The 19,923-nt window shown below is 40.5% G+C and overlaps 1 protein-coding gene across 1 annotated transcript; it reads right to left on the bottom strand.

Annotated features, from left to right (window-relative positions):
• Window positions 1-1,458: 1,458 nt before the first annotated feature.
• Window positions 1,459-11,821, bottom strand: LOC110292891 (protein NipSnap homolog 3B). The gene is made up of 6 exons (XM_021160547.2): window positions 11,681-11,821; window positions 8,119-8,329; window positions 6,136-6,294; window positions 3,032-3,181; window positions 2,158-2,244; window positions 1,459-2,071 (listed from the first exon to the last, which is right to left on the bottom strand). Exons 1-6 carry the CDS (start codon window positions 11,738-11,740, stop codon window positions 1,995-1,997), a joined length of 744 nt encoding a protein of 247 aa, XP_021016206.1. The 5' UTR covers window positions 11,741-11,821; the 3' UTR covers window positions 1,459-1,994.
• Between the last annotated feature and the right edge of the window lie 8,102 nt (window positions 11,822-19,923).

Here is a 19,923-nt window from a genome sequence, read left to right as displayed (position 1 = left end):
GGAGACCATGTTGGTGCTCATGGTCTGTGCTGCTGCCAGGGCCATGTTGATATTCATGGTTTGTGTTACAATAGGACACCATGCTGGTGTCCATGATCTGTGACTACTCCTTCCTGCTAAAAGAAAAGAAACAGTATAGACAGGAAGCCATTAAGAGTCCTTGAAATTTGTGATAGGGATGATGAAGTATATAGCTCTTCAGAGTTCACAGAGCAGAGGTGGAGGGAGGCCTCTGGTCTCTTTAAGGGGCTGACCACTCTTAGCTTGACCATGCTCTATATCGGGCCCCATGTTATTTGTTTTTCTTTTCTCCTATCTTTGGGGAGGGCACAAGGGTGGAAGGGTAGACCTGGGAGGAATGGGACATGAGTGTCATCAGGATGCACTGTGTGAAATTCTCAAATAACCAAGAAAAACATAATGTTTGAAAAAACATTGTATAAATGAATGCTAAATTTTTAATTAAATTAAAAAAATGTTCATTATGTGCATTTGGGCTTTTAACAATTAAAAAATTCATTGTATACATTCATTGCATATGGTATTATACTAAGGAAGTTTTCACACAAGCACACATTGTACACTGAGTTATGTTCCCTCCATCAAACCTCTCTCCCAGTTTCACCATCTCTACTCCCCTCTGTTACCATAGACAAGTTTTGTTTTTACTTTCATTTTATATAGACATACATGATTTTCAGTGCATAGAAAATCGAGGGACCACATCTGAGGGTCACATACTTGTCTTTCTGAGTCTTGCATCTATCTGAAATGTGTATGTGAAGCACATACCAAGCTACAGCTGTGTCACATAAATGTTACAACGTTCTGAGGGCTGCCTGAAGAGTGCCTCAATGGATGCCACAGCCCCACAGCCTGCCTTCCTGAGCAGCATCTCACAGTGCTGACAGCTGAGACAGCAGTGGTACAGAAGCTCGCCCTCAGAGCCAGCAAGCATGCTATTCCACTGTGTACTTAACAGGAATGAAGCTGCCACACTGTCATGATGTCATCACTCTATGCAATACAGGAAAAGCTCCACAAAAAGAAGAGATAAATATAGAAGACACACTTGATAAAAAATTAGAATGAATGCGAAGGCTTTTATTAGGTCAGAGATTTCCATAATTCTAAAGATCTCATTGAAATAAGTAAGTGTCTCATAATATTTATGAGTAATTCAAGGTAAAGTTAAAAGTAGTACAAAGCAAAAAAAAAAAAAAAAAANNAAAAAAAAATTAAAAAGCCAGGCGGTGGTGGCGCACGCCTTTAATTCCAGCACTTGGGAGGCAGAGGCAGGCGGATTTCTGAGTTCGAGGCCAGCCTGGTCTACAAAGTGAGTTCCAGGACAGCCAGGGCTATACAGAGAAACCCTGTCTCGAAAAACCAAAAAAAAAAAAAAAAAAAAAAAGAAAAAAGTAGTACAAAGCAATTAAAAACAAACACACTAAGACCGTATTATACACTAAGTCTCAAGAATATATTATTTTCCAATTTTGACTTAATGAATGTGAAACCATAATTAATACTTTTCTAAAGTATAAAGACAAATACTAGATTTAATATTTCTATAAACCCCACTTATTATCACAAAGAAAGGATTACTGGTAAAAAATAGTTTTAAATTTCAGGAAAAATTAACATGATAAAAAGGCAGACATTGTATTTATCTAATTTACAAATACTTTGAGGGAAAAAATTTCAAAATCATTTTTGAATACAAGACTTAGTCATAAAAATAGCAGAAGGCAAGATATTGTGAAACAGTGGAGTAACAATGCTTTCTGATATCCAGTAGTTATGAAAATGAACAGAAACATTTCCTGAACTACTCGTAGTAAATGACTCAGGTAGCCTTCAAGATGCAGAGGTCACAGTGTAGTAGCTCAGCCTGTCCTTCAGACAATGAACAGGGCGACTCTCTTGGAGACAGGAAGTGCCCGCTGTGGATATAGCTCACCTCTGTGATGGGATGCTCGGGGCTGGGTAGGAAACTACTTCAGTGGTGAAAATGATGTTGGAATCAGGAACGCATTCTGCTGGGACTCTAGGTAACTGACACTCTCCCGAACTGGAAAGACATGTTAGAAGACAATGAAGCTCTCAGCGGAATCAAATTTGTTCTAAAAATAATTCATGCCTAATCAATCAGCTCACCAGCAGCCACCACTCTAGGGTCCTCGTGAGACCAGTGTCTCCCAGCTGCTCGGCTGTCTGCACTCTCGTTCCACCACAGAACATGAACTGCAGAATTAGATCATGAGTTAGCTGTAATTTTCCTCATAATACTAGGCATTTCTTTCATTTTTGAGATTATATTATATCCATTCTCCCTTCCTTTTCTTCCTGCCATACCCTCCCACACAACCTCCTTGCTCTCTTTCAAATTCATGCCCTCTTTTTTTATTGTTGTCTGCATACAAGTTCATGTGGTATGTGTGTATATGTGTACTATATTCTAAATATAATCTTTTTTTTTTTAAGATTTATTTATTTATTTTGTGTACACCATCATTGTCTTCAGACACACGAGAAGAGGGCATCTGATCCCATTACAGATGGTTGTGAGCCACCATGTGGTTGCTGGGATTTGAACTCAGGACCTCTGGAAGAGCAGTCAGTGTTCTTAACCACTGAGCCATCTCTCCAGCCCCTAGATACAATCACACAGCAGGTAAATTTTATAAATGTATATTTATATTTTCATTTACAAACAACACCTTTACTCCAATATTATTTTTCTGAAATAAATCATGAGATGTTTAGAAAAATGATGAAAAAAGTTAAAATTTTCTTAAAGACTCTTCCAGTTTCTAAACAACTGTTATCCTGTGAAATAGCTCCAAAAGGTATTAATAATCACAATAAAAAATAAGATACAAATTAGTGTTTTCATACCTAACAATTAGGAAAAAACACTCAAAACTAAAATCAACGTTAAAAAAAAAACAACAAAAAAAAACAAAACAAGAAACACAGACAATCATCAACATGCATCAATCACAGTCTCACAGAAATAGACAGCTGTTACCTCTGTTGAGGGCTCCATATTCAGTGTGGAAAACACCAACTAGTGTAGAGTAGCCAAGCTCCACATGGGCATTTACTGCCCTTTTAAATGCATTACCCCACAGAGCTGGGCCACCAGGCTTCATCTGAAAGGTAGCCAGTTCATAGACTCCTAGAATTGATAGAATCAAATAATTAAGTAATTACTCAACAGTTACTCTTTAGTCAATTTGCTTTGACTCTTGGAGTGGGAAGTTACTATGTATATAATATATATGTACACAGACACAGAGACACACACAGATATAGACACAGACACACACACGATCTGCTTAAAGGGTCATCCTCCTGGAGCAGTGATTGAGGAAATGGCCAACCAACGACTGACCCAATTTGAGAGCCACCCCATCGGAGAGGGAGAGAGCCTACATCTGACACTATTAATGATATTCTGCTATGGTTGCAGACAGGGACGTAACATAACTGTCTCCTGAGAGGCTTCATGCAACAGTTGCAGAGACCCACAGCCAAACATTAGGAAGAGCTCATGGAGTCATATGGAACTGGGTTCCCCAACAACTGGAGCCGGGACCGTCTCTGACTCAGACTCTGTTGCCTGCTTTTGCATCCCTCTCTCCTAGCTGGGTTGCCTTTTCTGGCTTGAGTGGGAGAGGATGCACTTGGTTCTGATGTGACTTGATGTGCCAGGGCGGGTTGGTACCAGGGGGTGGGCAAGCTCCCCTTCTCCTCAGAGGGGGAGGATAGAATGGAAGACCGGGGGTGGGAGGATGGGACTGGGATGAGAGCGAGGGGGACTGATACTGGGATGTCAAGTATATAAATAAATAAATAAATAAATGAAAAAAAGGGGTCATCTGCAGATACAGTTTTATGCAGATGTATTTGTTAATTCTTTGCATTATTTTTCCTTGTTTTTATGTTGAGAAGTTCTTATCTATGTTTAAGGTTAACCTGAATAACTGAGGGGAAACAAAAGCTATATTACATTAAATAGTTTTAATCTGGGAACTTGTCAATGTACCAGATATTGATACTTTGTCACAAAATAGGATTTTAAGCTGGGTAGGTCTATAAGGAAAGAAATAAGTATTTCCCAATCTTATACTTTTCCCTCTTCTTTTCAACTCTGAGAGGGGAGATACTATTCTTCATGTAATTTCCTCCTTTGAGAGTCTATTCCTAACAAGAGCAGCAAGGAAACAGTTGGCCTGAAGTCATATCTGACTTCCAGGGAAAAGAAGCTCAGCATAGGGTTTTAGTGTTCTTAAATATCCAAGTATTGTTTGAGAGGCTTTTGTTGTTGGTTTTTGACCTCTAGTCAGAAATATAAAGCAGAAATAAGAAACTGGAGGATAAGTAGATCTGATAGAAAAAGAACAAGGACACGAAAGAATTATGAAAAATGTAGAAGAAAATAACATTGAAGCCTAGTGAGAGGGCTCAGTGTGTAAAAATGCTTGTTGCCAAGCCTGACAGAGCTCAGTTCTTGGAACACATACAATGTTGGGAAGGAACCAACTCCCCCAAGTTGTTCTCTGACCTTCATGTGTGCATTATGGCATGCATATACAATACCTAAGTAAATAAATGTGGAAAGTGCAAAAAACAAACAAACAAACAAACAAAAAACCAGACTAACCAAGATTTGACACTGCAAGAGATGGCAATGATGTTTGCACAGTGCTGCAAGCAGAGGGCAGACCTAAGTAGATCAATGCTGCATACCTGTGGCTTGGGTCCCAGAATCCAGGTTAGATGGGGCAAGGGAATGAAGAACAGACAGACATACAGACACACATACAATGATGCTGGGGTCAGGTGAGGTTTTGTAACATTGCTGCTACCACCACCACTGGAAACCTTCCCTTGTTTTTTTAGGTGCAGCACAGGGGGGCAGGGTTATCTAGCCTAGCAGGAGGTTGCTGTAGGTGAGCAATCTCAGGCTGTAAACATCCAGCAGGAAGAAGCTGCAGTTGTTGTTGGCACTCAGGATAGATCATTCATAAATATTCATACATGGGTCTTAAGGAAAGCTCTTTTTCCCTCGAGCCTGGCTTATATGTCTTATATTGGCTCTGCCAATTTTCCTATGGGTCTGAGGCCTTGTGAAGCCTGGATGGGCTGTGCTCATGTTAGAATACACATTCACTCAGGGCTTCCTCTGCTCGCTATAGGTAAGGTCTCAATGAGACTTTTCAAATTTCTTATACTCTAAAATAGTTAGGAAAAATGGGAAATAAAAGTTAAAATGTTATGCTTTTATAATCTGACCTTTGTTTAAAACTGGACTGAGATAACAGTTTCTTTAAATCAGCAAGAAGACATATCGTAAGGAATTACTTTCAAACAGAAAGAGGAAGACAGTAAGGTTAACTGCAGTGTACCTTGGCAATGCCAGTCTATAAGTAAGATATACTTAGTCTAAAATACTGTAATCTGTGAGAAGTATTTTTGTATTTAAATGTTTATATTATTTAAACAGGCATGGTATTACATGTCTATAATTTCTGTGTTAGAGAGTCTAAAGTAGGAGAATTGTGAATTAGAGTTTACCCTGGGCTACATCATGAGATCTTGTCTTGACCCTAAAAACTGTATATTATACTGATTTTTTTCTACAATGTAATTAAGCTTTAATCCATAATGTTTAGAAGGGCTGGTGAGATGGCTCAGTAGTCAAGAGTACTAGTTGCTCTAACAGAGAAGTTGGGTTCAACTCCCAGGACCCACATGGCACTTCGCAGTTGTCTGTAGTTCGAATTCCATGGGGATCTCCTGATATCCCCAGGTACCAGGCATGCCTGTTGTATACAGACAAACATATAGCCATCAAAAAATACATACATGCAAACATATGTACATAGATATATGTGTATTTCCAATATATATATCATGCTTTGGAAAATTCTTCATTAATTAATTCTCATTTTTCAAGAATAAACTGAGATCAGTTTTAATCTCAATACTCACCGCATCATTTCTATATAAAACAAATAATTCATTGGTTTTTGTTTTCCAGGAGCACTTTTCCCCCCCTTTTTCTAAATCACTTAACAGCTGAACATTTTCAGTCATGACAATTCACAGTGCCCAAGACAAACTCACCTTCCTTGGGAGGCGTTCCTATTTTGCACCATGGTACCAAGTAGGTAATCTCAACCTCTTGTTTATCAATGAAAGCCAAATTGGGAATGAGGAATCGTTCCTGCCATTCCTTATCCTTGGCCAAGGCTTTGCGGACTGCAGTTCGATGGGCAAAATTATCTATGGTAGAAAAAAAAAATGGAGAAACGTTTATATTGTTTTATTGAAAATTGTCTACCCCTCCTTGAATTTCACCCAAATGAGCAAACATTTTATCCACAGCATGTAAGACGCTGTGATACGGTTTTGGAAACACTTACATGTGAAGATGTGCTATCTGCATCAAATCACAGTCTTCAGGGTAAAAGAAAGAGAAACTATTGTAATCTCATTGTACTGGCTATTTTTTGTGTCAACTTGACACAAGCTAGAGTTATCACAGAGAAAGGAGCCTCCCTTGAAGAAATGCCTCCATGAGATCCAGCTGTAAGACATTTTCTCAATTAGTGATCAAGGTGGGATGGCCCATTGTGGGTGGTGCCATCCCTGGGCTGGTAGTCTTGGGTTCTATAAGAAAGCAGGTCGAGCAAGTCAGTAAATAGCACCCTTCCATGGCCTCTGCCTCAGCTCCTGCCTCCAAGTTCCTGCCCTGTGTGAGTTCCTGTCTTGACTTCCTTTGGTGATGAACAGCAGTGTGGAAGTGTAAACTGAATAAACCCTCTTCTCCTCAACTTGCTGCTTGGTCATGATGTTTTGTGCAGCAATACAAACCCTGACTAAGACACTTACTGAATGGGCTCCACAGGTTCCACCACTTAGCTGTGTACAGGAATTAAGTTACTATATGTTTCTCAGTCTGTGATATGGGGAAATAAGATAACATCAACCACCAGGTTTGTGGATTAAACGAATCCATGAAGAGGGTTTAGAACAGACTTCAGCACTGTGAATTGAATATATGTGGAATCTTCTTACTCGACTGAAACACCCACCTGACAGGGCCAGTTGAGAGAGAAATATTTTGGTGATGATGGGATGTGGTCAAGATACCTTGGGGCAAATTTCAACATAAGTGAAAGGAAGATGTAGCCATCAAGCCTGTTCTCCTTACGGTAAACAAAATGGCATTGATTCTCACACTCTTCTTAGTTCTCTCAATAGGTCTTGTTTTAACTGGTATAGCATCTGAAGCCTATATTAATTTTAATGAGACCTGATCTACTATAACATGAAGAAGTCCCAAACTGTGCCATGCTAGGGACAGAATGAATATTTTTTATAGTAAAGCAGTTTTGGAACATTAATTTGGACACGGATGGAGAAGCCCCAAACGAAATGATTACGGGTTCCTTAGGCACCCTCAGGCCTTGACATAGGCTGGGAAGACCAGACACCGGAGTAAGAAAGTTCACAGATTCTTCACACTTGTTGTGTGGCATGAGGACATTCTCAATTCCTCTGCCTCTATCTCCATGATAGAACAAGACAGTGACTTTGAAACTCTGAAGAACTTAAACAAAAGTGATTGCTAAATATAACAAAATCATTAAATCTTAGAGTTGAGAAACTTAAAAGCTGATGGTCAGATATCCTCTCAAAGTCTCTAAATATGAGAATTATTAAAGAAATAACCAAAACGTCAATATCAAGCTCTAGGATACTTTCATTTTGTATTCTCCACACACTTAGACTTTTGCAAGCACAGATTTTAATTTTACAAAAGGTATTTTTTTTTCCAACAAACCATTCTAAACCGGAGAATTAAAGTTAGTTCATCATATTAGAGATTCATGAGACAATACATTCCCATACATATTAACCTCAGAGTCTAAGCAAGTGGTTGATACAAAGTGGCCACTAAGTAACGGCTAAAATTTACTATACTTCATTCAAAATGTTTTCTGTAACCCATGTGTATATACAGTAACACAGACTGAAGAACCCGGCTCCATAGACTACTTAGCCATAAGCATTTGCATGAAGCAGAAGTTGGGTGACTCATACCATACTTCCAAATATGGAAAACTCTGTTCGTTCTGCCTCCAAATTCTACAGTCCAATAGCCAATCATTTCAGAGTGAGCTGTCCGAAGGTGAACACTGTTCTTAAAATTTTCCAGGAACACATTTGTCTTTGAGGGCTTGAGAAAATAGGTGCGGAATTCATATAATGTCCCATCGCTTTGCCTGGGGCCTGTAGCAAAAGGTGAACATACCTAAAAAAGACAGGGGACACTGAAATATTTTGGAAAAGATTCATCATGCTGTTACAATCATATATTTGAGCCTGGAAACAAGGGACACAGAGTAGATACATAGTTCATATTTCTATTTCTCCTGTCAACTCTTTATAGGCAGACATGTTTATGTAGAGATACCAATAAAGGTAACTGCTTGTAAGTGTGCTGAGTAGAATTACTCTCCCTAGCTGGAGGCCATCTTTAAGCACATGAAAAGTTGCTGATATGCAATCAATAAGGTTGGAATTAGGTTTCCCGGAGAGCCTTACAACTTTGGAGTTTTCTCTTATTTGGCCAAAACCAACAGTCAATAGTATGGCTGACTCATTTAAAAGAAGACTGCACATTCTGTACGTTGTCTTTTTGACAGATATGATGAAAATCTCTATTAGCAGAAGACTTTTTGGGTTTCTAAAAGAAGTATTACTTAGATCTAAACTTTTCTTTTTAAGTACTCAGTGAAGTAATTTACTTGTCAAAAAATGCTATGAACCATTAAAATTGCTCTGTAATAGAGTGGATGGCTGTATAATAGCTGAAAAAGGGAGAATTCAAGGAGACAGAAATGCTCAGAAACATTAGTCTCATGTTGGGGCTCATAGGCATTGTATCCACAGAGAATTAGGGAACCAGGAATGTTAACCACTCGCTCAGGGACCTCTCCTCAATGGAGTGATTACCTGTTTTCCTGCCCCGAAGGCTAGGAGTGGGTATTGTTGAGGATCTAGAGACCTTTCTGCTATCAGTAGTGGCAGACCTCACCCACCTTTTGCTATAGAAGCAGACCTCACCCAAATTCCCTAGAATGATTACTCCAGACTTTCCCTCTTAGGCTGTTGCCTTTAGCTCCGGTTAAACCCATCCTTAGAGGACATGTCACGGGTACTTTATCACCTGCTGACCTCTATGCTATTAGTCAGAGACCACACTAGATTCTAGGCCCCTAAACTATAGAACCTGCCTCCAGGGTCACATGTACTTTGCAAAGGAGTTTCTATATAGTCAAACCTGGACTTGGTGACTGTTGTCTGGAAACCCAGAATGGAAACGGCTGTACTTTCCCCCAAACTGTACTGTGTTAAATATGCTTACAAGGAACTGCCTGGCATTAGAATCCCCAGGGTCTAATCCAGGTTGACAATGTCAATTTGAACCAAGTTCTTATTCTCATCTCTTTGCAGGTTCATTGTTATGCCTGGACACCTGCAGGAGTCTCCTCAGTTTGAAAAGAAAGATGCAATTCAAAGTAGGGCATTTAACGCACCCAAGTGTATCAGGTTGATGGAAATATCCTTTAACAGCCATATGCTTTGTATGAAAATCTTCATGTTGTGGTTTAATAACTGCTAGAAAGCACCCTACCATTGATGACCCTGTGTATGGTTACACACACACACACACACACACCTACACATACACACACACACACACACACACCTACACATACACACACACACACACACACACACACNACACACACACACACACACACACACACACACACACACACACGGCATTCTAGTTTATAGCACCTTCCTAACTGGGTTGAGTTAGCATGTATCCACTTTCTGAAAGTGATTAAATGAGAAGAATATTCAAAACCACTTTGGTAAGTAAAGCTATGACAAAATTAGTGCTTACCTTGTTCATCTTTAGGACTAATGAAAGCAAAATGCCTTAACTCTATTTTTGTTTAGAAGACATAATAATATATGATTTTTTCCTGTGTACAGGGTAATATAATCACCCACGTATCTCATTTCATTCACAATTATTATGAGTTATGTTTGCTATTGTCTCAAAAAACTAAGCTTGCTATAAAACACACTGCAGGTGTTCCTGGGTGTGGCAGGAATGATTTTTTGTCCTTTATAATCACACTCTAAATAACTGCTTCATACTTGTAGCTTAAAATATATAATAAAAGCTGGAGAGTTGGCTCAGTGGTTGACAGCACTTGTTGCTCTTGCAGAGAAGCCAGGTTCCACTTCCAGTACCCATTCAGTGGCTCTCAATGGTTTGTAACTCCAGTCCCAGAGAAGCCATTGTCTTCTGACCTCCTCAAGCACCAGGCATGTACAGGGTGCACAAACACATAAAAATAAATCTAAACTTGTAAAAACATACCAGATCAAAAAAGGAAACATGGTAGACTTATAACAATCTTTTAGAATGATTCGAGGAATTTGTATTGATAGAACAGAAATAAATTATTGATCAAAGATACTTTTACTATAATCTTTCACACAGAAAATATACATTAAAGAAATCTGTATTGAAAGGTGTTTGTTAAGGGGTGAGGCAATTTTCTGTTGCAGGGCTGGGTCAAACAGTGACAGGGTAGAAATCTGCTTGCTCCTATCTCCAAATTAGAGCTTTTTGTCAACCATACTAGGAAGACAGAGAGGACAGCGGCCATATGAATACTATGTTCTTCTTTAGTATTCGACACAAAGTCTGTCTCTAGACAGCTCTTAACGCTCTTCCTAAACAAAGGAAGTCAAGAACTTCTGGATTCAAGTCACAAATGGCCCAGGGTCAACAGCTGAGGCTGGTAGGTGTCCTCCTTTTTACGAAAGTCCCATCTCAGGCACAACCAGTTTCAGCAGGCTCCAAAGCCATGCTCGGCTTAAGATCTCCAGACCCTGAGTTGCAGGGTGGGATGATCCCAGGTTGACCCTGAACTCCATAAAACGCCGGCTTTTGAACCAGGCAGGAACTGTAAACCTTCAATGAGTGGCAGTCACGATGGTGATGACTGCAAGAACACAATGCTCAGGGCTTCGGGGACACCCGGTGTCAAGGAAAGGCCTCTGTCCCTTGTCCAGGGAGGCAACCTAACAAGCGGGTTCACCCTGGACTCACGAAATATTGGGTATCGATTGAACCGGGCATTGGCTAGACGGACCAGGGGCCTACTCGCGCTCCAGACCCCACCCACTTCATAGTGTTGCTGGTTCCTGCCCCACAAACCCACCCACCTCCGAAGGACAGCTCTCGCTACAGACCCCGCCCACCTCCCGGCGCCGCCCCTCAGAGCAAGGCCCCGCCCCACCCCCAGCCTCCACTCGACAGGCTCCACCCAGTTCCCAAAATACGTCCGGTTCTCTGCAGACCCGCCCACCTCGCAGCGTCGTCATCACGCGCACCACGAACCCCGCCCACCTCCCAAGGCTGCTCGTGGCCGCCACACGCCCCGCCCACCTCCCTAGACTAGGCTCGCTCTCCCCACAGACCGCACCCACCTCCCTGATCCCCGTTACTGCACCACCTAAGGACAGTTCCACCTCCCTGCGCGGGACTCTCGCACGCCCTCGCGTCCCCTACCTGAGGCGCCAGAACCCGCGGGGCCAGCGCCGTCCTCAGGCCGCTTCGGAGCGCGAGCATGGTGCAGTCCTGAGCGCGCAGGAAGACCGCCGCCGGGCGCTGGGATACGCGCTCTCCTCGCTTCCTGGTGCGCGGGCCAGCTTCGATTGGGTCCTTGCTGGACTGGGCGTGGCTTGGCGGCGTGACTCCGCCCTTCCCCGCAGGCGCCTGAGGCGGACAGAGAGCTCGCAGATTTGTTCCTCCATCCCGAGGCATCAGCTCAACTGTAAGGGCGCTAACGCTCCAGAATGTAGGGCGTGGCGTGGATGCTTTTCGGGGTGGGGTGAACTTGTAGCAACCCTCCGCGAGCCTTCTGTATCACAGAGTACTCTGCATCCCCATTCCAATTCCAAAACCCATCCCCAGCATGGCCTGGGAGTCTCTGAACAAAGATGGGATATTTTCCTGGAGCCCAGAAGAGTGGGCCCGAGGGCCTGAGAGTCACACATGGAGATTGAAATAATTTTGTGTGATGCGAAAGCTGACCTCTGACGGCCTCCGATTTTTGGCCCTCAGAGAAACTTCAATTACAATTTATATTTTTCTAGTGCGTGTTTGTGTTCTCTGTGAAGCACAGTTTCATGACTTTCCAACTAAGATTTAGAAACCATTTTTAAATACACTGTTTTCATTGGGTCCACTGTTCACAAACATTAAATAGCTAAGTAATCGCAATGATTTCCCTGAAAATTGCCTCTTGGCCAATTTACTAATGTACACTAAGCTATATTATTTACTGGGCATCAGGGATTAAAACCGTTTTAGCGTCATAAACTTGGAAATCCTGTTAGCCTTTAAACTCCTAACGATTTTATGCTTAGCAAATACATATAGCTCTAAAAACAAGTTACACTGAACAAATAAATACCATCAAAATATAAAGGTAAATTACTGAAAAACAGGCGTGCTTCTTTAGGTATTAAATGGCAATTTAAGGTGGACTCAAGACATTCCAAGCAGTGGTGAGCATGAAAAGGATTTTTGATATATTTGCAACAACTTTAACTAGAATATGATATCTATGCCTTTTATTGACTAAATCGTCACAAGTCCTGATAGTATTGTCCTTTGTTCCGTTCGTTTATGAACAATGAAGGTGAGTTACAGCTTTTACCATCCAAGTAGCCAGAAGCTTTGGGTGCAGTCAATAGACTGCTTTGGAGTATGCACACACCTCTGCTCTACAGGATAAGGTCTCAGAGAAACCTGGGACCAACGGCTAACAGAGGTGTCTATTAACATATTAAAAGCATACACTGGCCTGGCTCCTTAGCACTTCTCATCCCAAATCCTTTAAACCATCCCAGCCCTGAGCTTCACTGCCCTTTCCCCACCTCCCCTTTCCTATAGAACCTCAGCTATCTTGGCTAGATGCTATCTTGTTTGGTTCTCCTCTTGGCTTCTCTCTTTGTCCCCTTGCCTTCTCTCTCCCGCCCCCTCATTTCTTCCCCCCCCCCCCCCCCCCGTCTCTTCTCCCCTCTCATGGCCCTGTCTATTCTGCAGGCCATGCTCAGTCTGGACCCTTCCAGATGCCTTGGGCTGTTCTCTCATACCCACAATAAAAACTTTCTCCTTAACCATACCAGGAGTGGTCATGTCCTCATTTCCATTTCAAAGAGAACATACCTATTGAATTGTTGACATTGTTATGTGCACATAATGCTCTAGAGTGCATATCCATTGAATTGCTGACTTCTAAGTCGAGTGCACTTTAGTCTTAACTAAACACTATCAAAATAGGTTATAAATTTACACTTTTCATATATCCTTGTGTAAGGCTTTTCCGACCACGTTATTTTTCATTTAGCCTGGCTTTTGTGAAAATACATTTGTTCACCTCAAAAAACAAATAGGTGCCCAGTGCAGGATCGTTGACTTATGATGCTGGCAAAACAGTGTCCTCGGTGGCATTCTTGTTTGATTTTGTCCAAAGGTTAGACTTGTGCAACTGTGCAGACAGAAGCAATAGGAAGGGACAAACATTCCAGACAAACATGGCAAACATGGCTCGGGCAGGCCTTGCCCTTCTCATTTATTCCCTCGGTCTTGCTAAAAACCATTAGATTGCATTCCTAAAGCCAGCCACTTATACTGGCTACCTCCTCCTCCTGAGGCTGACTACCAAGGTCCAGCTATCAAAGTATTGAAGTCCAGCAATCAGAATCACCCTTTGGCTCACCTAATTAACATGTCCAATCAAAATTAAACAGCCCATCCAAACATGGGGGAAGGGTGTTCCCTTGTTCCTTTATAAACTGCCATTTTCCTATGTGCCACATCAGTGTCGTCACTTCCCAGAGACAATCCTTTGTCCCTGGGATAAAATATCCCTTCTCTACTCCCTTGTTCCTTTCTCCCTACTCCCTTATCCCTATTTTCTGTCTTTGTTTCTTATTCCCTGCCTTTTTGCTCTCTATGGCAAACAAATCTTTGTGCTGAGGACTTGGTCTTAGGGTGTCTTGTGCCAATACTGGTCCCTGTAAGGTGCATCTTTGCCTAGCCCAGTCTGGAGGAGGCCAGTGCATGGAGAACTCTGGATGTTCCCCTTCTGGATTCATACTCCTTGGAGAAATTTCTCCTTTCAGAACTATATTCTAAGGCCACTAGATGGTGACATAGGTTAACTTTTTATTTCTCTAGGCATTATCTCCAATTCCCTCCCACCCCTCCTCTACATGCACAATTGGGGATTGAACCCAGTGTTTCAATGAATGCCAGACAATTGTACTAACAACTGAGTTGTATTTCCAGCTCTTAATTTTTATTTTTTTGAGTTCTTATAAGTTAAACTACAAGTATTTAGAGTGGAGTCAATTCTCTCTCTCTCTCTCTCTCTCTCTCTCTCTCTCTCTCTCTCTCTCTCTCTGTGATGCTTAATTTCAGTAAAGCTCAATTACCATCACAATGTTTATGAGTTGCTTTATTGTATTTAAAAGGAGCTTGTGATAGAGGTAAACTTGATTTCCATTCAATGTCCCTTTAACTAGTTTATGAACTCCTTTGATGATCTTGTAGTAAAGACAAAAATTAATTTTCATTAATAGTGTCCTGCTTATATCACGAAAGTATCTTTTGTGTGTTGAATATTAAATAAAATGCTGTGTAGAAGGAAAAAGACTAAGGCTTTCTTCTTGAACTGCCAAGAGTTGTTCATATTTCTATATCCTTTTTGCTGATAGCTTGAGGAAAAGATAAACAACAAAGATTGGTTTGTGGCTTATACTGATGGACAAAGAATAGTACGGAGAAATGATCTAAGACTAAAGTATTAAGACTTCCCTTTCTTAGAAAAGTTAACTCATGCAGACACACTGTGGTAGTGTATGACCAGGGAACAAAAGAATACCAAAATTGGACATATAAATAAATTCTACAAGGATACAAAATATAAACATTGTATTGTGGCAGAAATTGAATAATAACAGTAATAACTTTGGAATGAAGATTTTTCTTGGGCCTAATGACAATTGGCACTCTGATCATTAAGAGCTAATCATATGCTGCTCTGTACACGACAATCTACGCAGGCAGGCTTGGGGATTATCTTCTGTCTAGTGCCCTTGAAACCACAAGATTCTTAAAGAACTGGGTTATGGGGTTGATGAGGGGAAATGATTGTAAAAGATAACTGTTCTGTCACTGTTTGATCACTAAGCTTATGATCAAGAGAAAGTTAAGACATATGTCCAGAGACAAAAATGATATGATCTATGATTTGGAATAGCATGCCTACTGAGTTCTGTTTAAATAAACACTCAGATTGCCAGTCAGGCTGCAAAATTCCCCCAGCCATCATGTCTGACTTATTCCTCCTTCACTGACTTATCTCCTCTGTGAGACTTGGCCATCGCTGGGGCACTCATTTCTGATCACTCTTCCAGTGAGCTTTTCAAAACATTATTCCTTTTCTATGAACCATTTCCATACATATACATATGCATATACCTGATCAATAAATGTTCACTGAATAACTTGATTTAATTATCTTTTTATATACCCCAAAATGAAATTACTGAGTCAACTTCATTGCAGATTTCTTTCCATTATCCACTCATCTTACAGGAAGTGATTGAATTTTCTTTCCCTTATGTTTCTACCAATTTTTCTACTATACAATTTTACCATTTGTCTCAATTTATTAAATTGATGTGTCTCAGTTTAAGTTCTACTTCTCTGATTTCTTGTGGATTGACTGACTTTTAAGCTATATCACTTTTAAGGTCCTGGTTTATTACATTTGTTCACTTTTCAGTTATTGTTTTTCTTATTGATTTGAAGACTTACTGAAGATGCTGGACAGAGAAACCCAGTGACAACAGAAATAAGATAATGACCTTCAATGTTGGCTTCTTGTATAATCCACATGTTTAGTGACTCAGAGGGCAGAGGATTATGTTGAGTGAAGGGCTAGAAACTCACATAGAATTAGTTTGTGTGTGTGAGTGAGATGTACTGCTTTATGCTCTCTATGATACATACAGGGTTATTACAAGAAAAAAATACAAATGTTTATAATGGGGACTGATACTGAATTGTGGTTTCTCTTTAAACTTTCACAGTATGAAAGATGATATACCAGATGTACTTGACATAGGAACTTATTGAAAAACAGATTTTTATCTAAGTTGAAGTTTAACTCAAACAGGCAAGCTAAGACAATCAGAAAGATTAGAAAACAATTGGCCAATAGAAGAGATTTATTTTGTTATTGCCCACAGGTCAATTTTTGTTTGCTAACTCACTTTAGTAGAAGGGAGAATATTTTGCCCTGTGCCTTTCAGAAAGATAGACTCTACAGAGAGTGTTCCCTGTAGAAAGTATGAGTTCTGGGAAGAATTAATTGTGTTTTTAGAGCATACATTCTTAGATTTCAATTCTGGTTTTGAAACTTTGTAGTTCTGTGACCTTATAAGTTACAAGGTAGTTTGTCTTGATTGTTGGTTGGTAAAAATGATACTGTTACTTAAGGTGTTAGTGATAATTAAATGAGATAATTTGCCCTACCTTCTTTCCCTATAGAATTATAGCCATGTGTTATGTAATGATGGATATTCTAAGAAATATTGAGATTTTTATACTTGAATGATCATAGAATATATTTACAAATTCACTATTTCATTAGACCATTTATTCTATGGGATTCCTGTGTTCTATGTAGTCCACAATTAACAAAACCTTTATAACTATGTGACTGTATTCACTTGATAAGTTTCTACACTGATATTGTGGAATAATAGAACTAATGGCATTAGTGTAATATTGACATGGGATTATTTTTTACTCTCTGAGGTTCCTGGATTAGTGTCCCTACCACTGCACTTATCAGCATTGTTTGCCTTTTGAGTCACATCATTTTGAAAAAACAAATACAGTAACCTAATAATCTGAAGAAGCAAGCATTCAGAGGACTTAATGTCCTCGGGGGCAGGGGGGAGAATTATTATAGATGCTTGTTTCTTTAGACTACTACTAAGATTTAAGGGCTAGAGAAATGACTTTGTGGTTAAGAGCACATGCGGTTCTTACAGAGGACCTGAGCTCAGTTCTCAGCACCATATCAGGTAGCTTGCAATCTTATGTACCTCCAAATCCCAGAGCCCCATCACCTTCTTCTGGCCTCCACTGATATTTGCAGTCATGTGCACGCACACACATACCTACCAGTTCTATGCACTAGCTCCTACTTCTCTTTCTTCACTTCCGTCTTTCTCTTAGCTTACTACATTCCTGCCTATTGCCTTCCTGCTGGGCATTTAAACTCATTTCTTCTGAGAACTTTAGTTTCTACACCTTCTGGCACCTTCCCCTGTAGTGTTCTTTCTCTCTAACTCTTCCTGGCTTTGACCTTTCTCATTGTGTGGCTTTGGATAAAGAATCATCACAGAGCGATTACCTAGCTAGCTAGACCCTGGCACCCCACTCACGGCCCTCCTATTTTGTTCTTTCAAGGCAAGGTTATGCTCTTTAGCTGTGTATCTTATATAATTCTTCAGGAACACTGCCTACGTGAAAGCAGGTATGTTGTCTTGTTAACCATGGACTTTCTCATAGGTAATGTCTGGCATATAGTTCAATGAATATCTTTTGTGTGTCAGATGCTGGTTGTGATTAGACTGAAGAGAGATCACTCTTTAGGGGATTAAAAAAAACATTTTTATCTATAAAATGATGCTTTAGCTTAAAGGCTATTATGAATCAGACAAACCAAATAAGAGTCAATTATGATGACATGGGCTTGTAATCCCAACATTTAGGAAGCTGTCCTAGTTAGAGTTGCTATTGCTATGATGAATCACCATGACCAAAAGCAACTTGCGGAGAGAAGGGTTGATTTGGTTCACAACTACACATAATAGACCATCAGCAAAGGAAGTCAGGACAAGAACCCAAACAGGGCAGGAACCTGGAGGCAGGAGCTGAGGTACAGACAATGGAGGGCTGCTGTCTTGTTCCCCAAGGCTTGCTCAGCCTGCTTTCTTATAGAATACAGGACCACCAGCCTTGACCACCAGTCCACTGTGGTGCCACAATGGACTAGGTAGGCCCTCTTCCTTCAGTTAGGGATAGAGAAAATGCCCTACAGGATTACCTACATTCAGATCTTATGGAAGCAGCTTTTCAATTGACATTCCCTCCTCTCAGATGACTATAGATTGTGTCATGTTGACATAAAACTAGCCAGCACAGAAGTAGGGGCAGGAGGATAGGCCCTTGAGGAAATCATTAGCCACACAGTGAGTCCTAGACTAGTCTAGCCTGCCTAAGACCCCTTTTCAAAAAAAGCAAACAAACAAAAAAACAAACTGAAGACCAAAAAAGAACAAACAAATGAGACCATTGTCATCTTTTCCAAAAGATCCTGGTGTGTCACGACAGTCCAGGTTCTCCTAGGTGACCCTACTATGTCCTTCTTTTGCAGACATGTGACCTGCATGATTGGTGAGGATGAGTGCACCATAGCCTTAGTTCCCCAGAGCATCATGGACCTCTTTTGAATGGGAATTGGAGTATAGAGAACCCCTCACATACTTGCCAGTACAACAGAAGCAAAAACCAGGACACTGCCTGTCCTTCCTGCCCAGGGGGTGGGATGATGCTATGTCTAACAGCGAGACTCATGTCACTCCTTTCCAAATGGTACAGGCTAAGTGCATGCGTGTAGTTGTGATGAAATGATCCTGTACTGCTGATGGAACAGAGAAGGGCTGGCTATGACAAAATGCCTGGGAAGAATAAACTTAGAGGAAGAAAGGCTTATTTTGCTTTATGTTTTTAGAGGTATTGGGGTACGGTTGCTTAGCACAGTTGCTCTTTGGACTGTCATGAGGTAGCACATTATGGTGGAAGAAAGCAGCTCACTATGTGGTGGCTAAGAAATAATGATGGAGAGAGGGGGGCCAAGATTCCAATATGTCTTTCAAGGACACAAGACCAGAGATGTATTTTCTCTATCTAGGCCCTACTTTGTAAACTTTCTAGCACCACTCAGTAACCCTGTCACTTGTTGGTGAAGGGTTCAGCTGATGAGATGGTGGAGGGGCACCATTCTAGGTCCAAATCATAACAAGTACCATATTTCCTTAATGTAGGCATATTTACAATAAGGATGATAAATTATTCCTTTCTATGCATGACATCAATTCTGAAGAAGATGATGAAAGCATCAGAATATATTGGTAATTTATTTATTTATTTGGTTTTTCAGGACAAGGTTTCTCTGTATAGCCCTGGCTGTCCTGGAACTCACTTTGTAGACTAGACTGGCCTTATACTCAGAAATCCACGTGCCTCTGCCTCCCGAGTGCTGAGATTAAAGGCATGCGCCACCACACCCTGTTCTGGTAATTTTTTATTAGGGCAAATGTTTCCATATCTAAAATGACCTCATTTAAGTAAAGATACCGCAAGTGTCTTTGTTAAATAGGAAAAAAAATTGAGATAAATATTAGTAAATTATTAATAATATTTCAGCATATAAACCTGAGGTATTATAACTTATAGTATGCTGATCTATTGTTTTCTAAGTGAGTGACTGATGATTAATACAGACAACACAGATTATTATAGTTTTTCATATGAAAGAAGTTAATATTTTTATGAATCCCATTTGATAGTATGAAATAAACTACTAGAGCAAAAATCATCTCAGGCAAAAAGACAAGATGAAAACGATTCATATATTTATTAATAATTTAAAAAATATG

Source organism: Mus caroli, chromosome 4 (assembly GCF_900094665.2).
Source record: "Mus caroli chromosome 4, CAROLI_EIJ_v1.1, whole genome shotgun sequence".
Lineage (NCBI taxonomy): Eukaryota > Metazoa > Chordata > Mammalia > Rodentia > Muridae > Mus > Mus caroli.
The sequence above is the reverse complement of the archived record's forward strand: the minus strand, read 5'-3'. Positions and strand labels throughout refer to the sequence as shown.

Bases quoted from the DNA above. Each gene is read 5' to 3' on its own strand.
- LOC110292891 (XM_021160547.2), bottom strand. From the start codon at position 11,740: ATGCTCGCGCTCCGAAGCGGCCTGAGGACGGCGCTGGCCCCGCGGGTT. The intron at 8,330-11,680 runs GTAGGGGACGCG...TGTCTTTTTTAG, and splicing joins CGCGGGTTCTGGCGCCTCAG to GTATGTTCACCTTTTGCTAC. The intron at 2,245-3,031 runs GTAACAGCTGTC...CTAATTCTGCAG, and splicing joins ATATGGAGCCCTCAACAGAG to TTCATGTTCTGTGGTGGAAC.